The 8252-nt window shown below is 29.4% G+C and overlaps 1 protein-coding gene and 1 pseudogene across 1 annotated transcript; both read right to left on the bottom strand.

Moving 5' to 3' along the window:
- Positions 1–204: 204 nt before the first annotated feature.
- LOC131638249 (GDSL esterase/lipase At5g45910-like) lies at positions 205–1794 on the bottom strand. The gene is made up of 5 exons (XM_058908802.1): positions 1557–1794; positions 1195–1414; positions 950–1094; positions 547–820; positions 205–443 (listed from the first exon to the last, which is right to left on the bottom strand). Exons 1-5 carry the CDS (start codon positions 1792–1794, stop codon positions 205–207), a joined length of 1116 nt encoding a protein of 371 aa, XP_058764785.1.
- A 4654-nt stretch (positions 1795–6448) lies between these two features.
- On the bottom strand, positions 6449–8038 carry LOC131638257 (GDSL esterase/lipase At5g45910-like; annotated as a pseudogene).
- Positions 8039–8252: the final 214 nt, after the last annotated feature.

The following is an 8252-nucleotide window of genomic DNA, read 5'->3' as shown; positions in this document are numbered from 1 at the left end:
TATGAAGATAAATAAATCGTTTACATATATAACTACCACAAATTTAAAGGCATTTTTATTTCATTTAACGATAATGATTCAATTTAAAAATAAACTGACATTCACCTCATAGAATACATTTGAAATTCTTCTAGTAGAGATTAAGTATAATCATATGTAAAAATCGTCAAAAAATGTATTTAATAAAGTGCACAGTTATTAGCTCTATGCTATTTTGAAAGGAGCGGGTTTTAGAGAAGGATTTGCAAAAGGTCCTTCCACTAAACCTTTTGCTATTTGCCTGTGTGCTGCTTCAGTAAAGTGGGCTCCATCCCAATTTATTTGTTTTGTTGGATCAGAGCAAACTGTTGTACCGGGAGATCCACAAAACTTTTCGTTAACATTGTAAGTTCCACCACCTCCACAACAAGCTTTCAAAAATTCAACCTTATCAGAAGTAAATCCTGCAACATTAATGTACAAATAATAAGGAACGTGTTAAAAATAATTGTACGAGAATAAATTAACGTAAACTTGATAGGAAAAGAAAATACTATCTCCACAAACCATATTGTTCTGGTGCTTGATATAAACGTTTGGCATCGTTGTAGTAGTCAAAATATACTATCTTAGCTTGAGGATGTTTCTGTTTTAATGTCTCTATAGAACTTTTTAGTTGCTCATTAAAGTATTCAGTAAAAGTGTTGTAAGATATCAAACATCCAAATTCATCATAGTCTTCTTTCTTCTTACTATTCACCGCAGACAATAATCCAGCATTGCAGCCTATTGGAAAGTTTCCTGGAACCGCTAGCTCTACTGCTCCTTCTTCAATTAATGCCTAGCATAGAGTTATAACTAAATCATTTACATTTATCAAAGAATATGATTTACTCAACGATATTAATACTTAACATAGTTATTCTACAAATGAAAAAATATTTAACTTTTAAAAATTGATATAACATACTGAAGTTGTATTTGTAATGGATTCGACGATTAAAGGAACTATTTCACGAAGTTCTGTAACAGTTTTAGAAATATGAGAAAAAACATCATTCCCACCAATCTCTCCCACTAGAAACAGTGATTGTTTGAAGAAGCTATCGCACTCTAAGAAATCAGTAAGAAAACAAAAATATGTTAGTCATATAAAATAAAATCTATGTAAGTGACAAAAAAATATATAATATGCAAGAAGTTAGGGAAAAATCTTCTTTGCTTTTACATAAGGATGGTTTTAACTTTTTAAACCAACCAAACTGCACATTCAATGAGTTTTCTGTCGCTAGTGGTCTAACTCCACTACGATCAAAATACTTGAAGTCAAGTGCAGTTGAACCGGCATATGCAAAATTAACTCCCTTTTTTATGTCATCTTGACTTTGGGTGATATTTTTATAGGGCGGTAAAAATGGTAACCCGTATGCTTCAGCTGTAATTAAAATGATCGTGAGCTAGTGAATTTCTCGCTCAAAAATATGTCAACGTTAAGTATTATTGATGTTAATTCTATCAACTATATTAAAATACGTCAAGCCATAAGGTATTATGAAAAGAGTAATGTGTTAAATTACCTATGAAATCTATGATGAGTCTCCCATTACACAATCGCCCCGATGGATGTTTGAAGTACATTGAACCATAAGGACTATTTTTATCCATTGGTACATGGTCAAATGCGGAATTTCCGGTGTCACTTGTAGAGTCGCCAAAGTTAAATATGGCTTGGTACGGTAGAGAATTAGCATTTGAAATGATATTTCCAAAAACACCACATGCAATGGTGATACTAAAGAGAAACAAGATCTTCATGGTTCTATATAAAGTTAGGAAAGAACTAATAATATTGATGTGTGTTTGGAAATGAGAATTATCAATGTTATATATACTTGCTCCTTTTTCTTTTTCGTATCAATCTTTCAAATGTTAGTTGGAACTTGTTTAACTATTTTTTATTTTTGTAATGTTATGATGTCAGATCTAACTGATAATGTCCAACACATATACATCAATAGACACATATTCATTATGCCAAAAATAATATTTGTGGTCATTAGTGTTCTTATTGTTGTTGTTTCACTTTCTATTTTTTTCCTATCCATCTAAACTCTCCAAAAAAAATATCCATACACTCAAATTAGAAATCATAATAATTCTGTTATATTTACTTTTGAATGTATATATACTATAGAAAGAAGAAAGTTATTGTGATGTGTAAGAATATTAGTAAATTTAAAGAAATAGGTTTAGAAAGTAACATCAAATGAAAAAAATACAATATCTATCTAAAAAACCAAAAGAGTTAATAAATCATTAAAACTTTTAATGTATTTAAAGAGCATTATTTTTGGTTATTTATTATAAATTTCCTTTTAACATGTTGAATCAAATAACAATTTAAATTATACACAAAATGTCAAATTTGGACTTTAGCATGCCAAGTATTATTTACTTACGTGTGTTCTTTTCACGGAAGTATAATTTTTCTTCAAAACTTATTTAATATCGAATTTGAATATGTAGAATTTAATTTTGAAATTAAATTATATGTGGCAGCATTTTGATTCGTGGGCCCCGAAAACAAAGGTCATATCATTCATGTTCTTGAAGATATTTATTCCCCCGGAATTTCAAAGTTTGTGTTAGTATACAAAACGTTTGAAGGAGTTGAAAATTATAATAATTAGATTCTTTAAAATACGCAAGAAAGAATTCATAAGGAGTTTCTAAGGGACGTGGAGTCATGTTTTGTGTATGTAACATGGTAGATCATTCTCCATCTTCAAGGAGTTCATTTCCACAGGTGTGGTAGATATAGGTCTTTTACAGCACCCTGTGAACGAGCGGTGTAAAAAGCCTATCTGATGAAGAAGACGAGACGTGGCTTCTTCCTATTGGTTGAAGGGCGCGCGCGTTTTATTTTCTTTTAAATTTCGGATTCTATGCTTTGCAGGTCCTATTGTTACCATGCGCCTTCACTCCAATCACCATCAGATTAACTTGTCACTCAATCCAACGCCCATGACACGCTAGTCCATACCATGGACTCTCCCATCAGCCACACATGATCCATATTTGATATATTTTATATTTTCTATTTTATTTAATTTTCTTTGCAAAAATTATTTAAAAATAGTTTAAAAAATCAGAAAAATACACAAAAAATATTTTTAGGGTAATAAAATATTGTATTAATTTTTGACACAAAAAAATTTTATTTTTCTTAATAATTAAAATATTTTGTTTAATTAATCAATATATATTCATATATTTCCATTTCAATAATTTTTAACTTATCAAAAAAATCAAAAAAAAACATTTTCTTTTTATTAAATTAGGTTTATATATTATAAACTAATTTTGTACATATTTAGAATATTTTTCTCTTTAAGTTTAATTTATGTGTATAATTATTTGTATAATTATATGTTAATTAACTTAATAATCTCAAAAACAATTTCAAAAATCACAAAAAAAATAATTTTATTTTAAAATTAATTAACAAACAACTTGGACATATTTTAGACTTAATTTTTAGGTTTAAATTTTATTTCTAAATTATTGACATTTTAATTAAATTAATTATGCATTAATTTTAATTAAAATCAATCATCCAAAAATCCAAAAATATTTTCCCTTTATCTTATTGCAATTTAAATTCATAGATAAGTGTATAGGTTGTCAAATTCATGTAAATAGCATAGTTTATATTTCTCGCACAATCGATGTAATAGCGTAGATTTATTTTCCGCATTTTACATTCCCGCACTTTAATTTCTGTACATATAAAACTGCGTGTATGTCAAGAAAAATAATTGAAGTGCTAGATCACTAATCTCAAAGAAACATATCTGAAACAAAACACAATCACACTTGCACCTCTTAGGGTAATCCCTGTTACTCTTTTCAAATCAATTCTACTGTTTCAAATATAAACTCAAATTTTTGTCTGTATCCAGTCAAAGAAAACTTTCTAAAAGAAATGGGAAAGAACCTTATAAACTTAGGGTATACCTCCTAATTGCTTGCTCAATCAAAAAACAACAAAAGCATTTCCACATCACTGTTTTTCAAAACAAACTTTCAAAAGACTACACTTTGTATATATCCAAACAAGGATCATTACAAAGTTAAAAAATCTTTTTCAAACTATCAAAATATCTTTCGAAAGATAAATACTTTGTATACATCCGCACAAGGATCATTACAAAGTTAAACTCTTTACAAAAATATTTAAAACCACATACAAGCATTTTAAAGCAAGACAAACGATTCAAACAAGTGAGCTAAGCAATTAAGAGCCCATGGATAACCATGGATACAAAGGGTGCTAACACCTTCCCTTTGTATAACCTACCCCCGAACCCAAAATCTCTTTAAGGTCTTTTTCTGTTTCTTTTATAAACCTTTCCTTAATTGGATAAAATAAAAGTCGTTGGCGACTCTCTGATTTTCACAATTCAAAAAATAAAAAGAAGAGTCAGTTCGCATCCCACAAAAAACCGAGGACGACACACGCACACACACATACATCGGATATAAAAATCTCATTGGTGGTGACGTTAAGTCATGTATGTAACTCAGTTGTGTTATTAATTTAATCCCTTTATTCTGCTTTTTGTTTCTTATCACTGTTTGCATTTACTTCCCCGTTAGCTTATATATCAGACTCTCAATAACTATAATTTAAATTTCAACATGTAAACCTATCAACTTAGAACCCCAAAAATATATTACTCTAGTTCTAGAGTAATCTTCGTGTTCATTTGTTAAAAAGGAATAAATTAATGGAAGAGAGTTAGCATACCCAATGGGATATATTTTCATAACCTTAATATGGCGGGTAATTCAAGGAGAAAAAATTTCAACCAAAATAATAATAAAAGGATTAATTTGAATGAAGATGGGCAACAAGTTTATGTGCATATGCAAGATGGAGTTTTTAATGTTGGTCTACCTTTCAATGTTGTTGTTAGTTAAAAATATACAAGTCATGTAAGAGTCCCTCATACGCAAAGGTTTTATGCTTATTGGTTACTCCCGAGTTTTATCCCCCAAATTTATGCTATTTACAATTGCCATTAGTGGGGATGAGTTTTCGAGCATCATATGCTAATCGGTATTTTTGAATTATAATGAATCATATTTGAACAAGCAATCGTGGACTTCTCCATAAATGTATGGAAACTTTAAGCCGCCTTAAGTTACTTATAGAATATTTTAACATCTTGGAAAGCTTATGGAAGATAGAAATTGTGATATGGTGATTTCGATTATCTGCTAAATTACTACTTTGTTTAGTTCCATCATAAAAACTTATATCGCAACAGACCAAACATTGACCACAAAAATGGATGCTATTGTTGATGCTCTATGGGAACCAAATTATGGTATTAATATCAACATTTCCATGAACAATGACATTTTATAAAGAATGACAGAGCACCAATATTTTTGAACATTTGTATTCAAATCTCTTTCGTATTCTCTTTACTTTCCACTCCAATATACTCTAGAGTTAAGAAATCTCAAATTTTTAAAAAAAAATAATAAAACATCACAATTCAACATCCCCCTCTATATATGTTTATCTCAACTTCAAAACTTAATTAATTCTAGGGACTGAAATTCCAAAATTTACTAAGTTTGCAGAGAGAGACTGATGAACAAACTTTGAAATATGTAGCCAAGTGCAATTTTTATTATGGATATTAAGATATTGATGATTATTTAAAGTGAATTAATTTCCTCGTTATTTGAATAAAGATATGTTCCCTTGATTTTCCACTTTACCAACAAATTCAATTTTCAATTCGAAACATTTAGAAACTATTTTTCTAATAAAAAACGTATTTATAGGAGAACCTAATATTAATGTTACGTTGTGGCTAAAATACAAAATAAATGCACTAAGTAATTGATAATTATACCACTAGATTGATACAAAATGAAATATAGGTGCATGACTAGGATCCAAAAATATAAACTAGTGCAAATGATTGCAGCAGGTCTTAACTACAATATTCTAAAGGAAATGGTTAGACTTGAACTTAAAGGTAAATCAAAATGGGCAGATAATTCCAAATTGATCTCAAAATTAAAGCTTGACAAGGAAAAATACATAAAAAAAGAACATTTTCCTCAATAGAACCTTCCTGTCTAAGTGTTTAAAAATTTATTTGTTTTTTTAAAAGAATAATAATTAAATCACAACAAAAATAATTTTTATTTCAAACAATGAGAATAATTATTATTATTATTATATGAAGATAAATAAATCGTTTACATATATAACTACCACAAATTTAAAGGCATTTTTATTTCATTTATCGATAATGATTCAATTTAAAAATAAACTGACATTCACCTCATAGAATACATTTGAAATTCTTCTACTAGAGATTAAGTATAATCATATGTAAAAATCGTCAAAAAATGTATTTAATAAAGTGCACAGTTATTAGCTCTATGCTATCTTGAAAGGAGCGGGTTTTAGAGAAGGATTTGCAAAAGGTCCTTCCACTAAACCTTTTGCTATTTGCCTGTGTGCTGCTTCAGTAAAGTGGGCTCCATCCCAATTAATTTGTTTTGTTGGATCAGAGCAAACTGTTGTACCGGGAGATCCACAAAACTTTTCATTAACATTGTAAGTTCCACCACCTCCACAACAAGCTTTCAAAAACTCAACCTTATCAGAAGTAAATCCTGTAACATTAATGTACAAATAATAAGGAACGTGTTAAAAATAATTGTACGAGAATAAATTAACGTAAACTTGATAGGAAAAGAAAATACTATCTCCACAAACCATATTGTTCTGGTGCTTGATATAAACGTTTGGCATCGTTGTAGTAGTCAAAATATACTATCTTAGCTTGAGGATGTTTCTGTTTTAATGTCTCTATAGAACTTTTTAGTTGCTCATTAAAGTATTCAGTAAAAGTGTTGTAAGATATCAAACATCCAAATTCATCATAGTCTTCTTTCTTCTTACTATTCACCGCAGACAATAATCCAGCATTGCAGCCTATTGGAAAGTTTCCTGGAACCGCTAGCTCTACTGCTCCTTCTTCAATTAATGCCTAGCATAGAGTTATAAATAAATCATTTACATTTATCAAAGAATATAATTTACTCAACGATATTAATACTTAACATAGTTATTCTACAAATGAAAAAATATTTAACTTTTAAAAATTGATATAACATACTGAAGTTGTATTTGTAATGGATTCGACGATTAAAGGAACTATTTCACGAAGTTCTGTAACAGTTTTAGAAATATGAGAAAAAACATCATTCCCACCAATCTCTCCCACTAGAAACAATGATTGTTTGAAGAAGTTATCGCACTCTAAGAATTCAGTAAGAAAACAAAAATATGTTAGCCATATAAAATAAAATCTATGTAAGTGACAAAAAAATATATAATATGCAAGAAGTTAGGGAAAAACCTTCTTTGCTTTTACATAAGGATGGTTTTAACTTTTTAAACCAACCAAACTGCACATTCAATGAGTTTTCTGTCGCTAGTGGTCTAACTCCACTACGATCAAAATACTTAAAGTCAAGTGCAGTTGAACCGGCATATGCAAAATTAACTCCCTTTTTTATGTCATCTTGACTTTGGGTGATATTTTTATAGGGCGGTAAAAATGGTAACCCGTATGCTTCAGCTGTAATTAAAATGATCGTGAGCTAGTGAATTTCTCGCTCAAAAATATGTCAACGTTAAGTATTATTGATGTTAATTCTATCAACTATATTAAAATACGTCAAGCCATAAGGTATTATGAAAAGAGTAATGTGTTAAATTACCTATGAAATCTATGATGAGTCTCCCATTACACAATCATCCCGATGGATGTTTGAAGTACGTTGAACCATAAGGACTATTTTTTTCCATTGGTACATGGTCAAATGCGGAATTTCCGGTGTCACTTGTAGAGTCGCCAAAGTTAAATATGGCTTGGTACGGTAGAGGATTAGCATTTGAAATAATATTTCCAAAAACACCACATGCAATGGTGATACTAAAGAGAAACAAGATCTTCATGGTGCTATAAAAAGTTAGGAAAGAACTAATAATATTGATGTGTGTTTGGAAATGAGAATTATCAATGTTATATATACTTGCTCCTTTTTCTTTTTCGTAGCAATCTTTCAAAGGTTAGTTGGAACTTGTTTAACTATTTTTTATTTTTGTAATGTTATAATGTCAGATCTAACTGATAATGTCCAACACATATACATCAATAGACACATATTCA

Source organism: Vicia villosa, unplaced genomic scaffold (assembly GCF_029867415.1).
Source record: "Vicia villosa cultivar HV-30 ecotype Madison, WI unplaced genomic scaffold, Vvil1.0 ctg.002230F_1_1, whole genome shotgun sequence".
NCBI lineage: Eukaryota > Viridiplantae > Streptophyta > Magnoliopsida > Fabales > Fabaceae > Vicia > Vicia villosa.
Note: the sequence above shows the minus strand (reverse complement) of the source record. Positions and strands in the feature narration are given on the sequence as shown.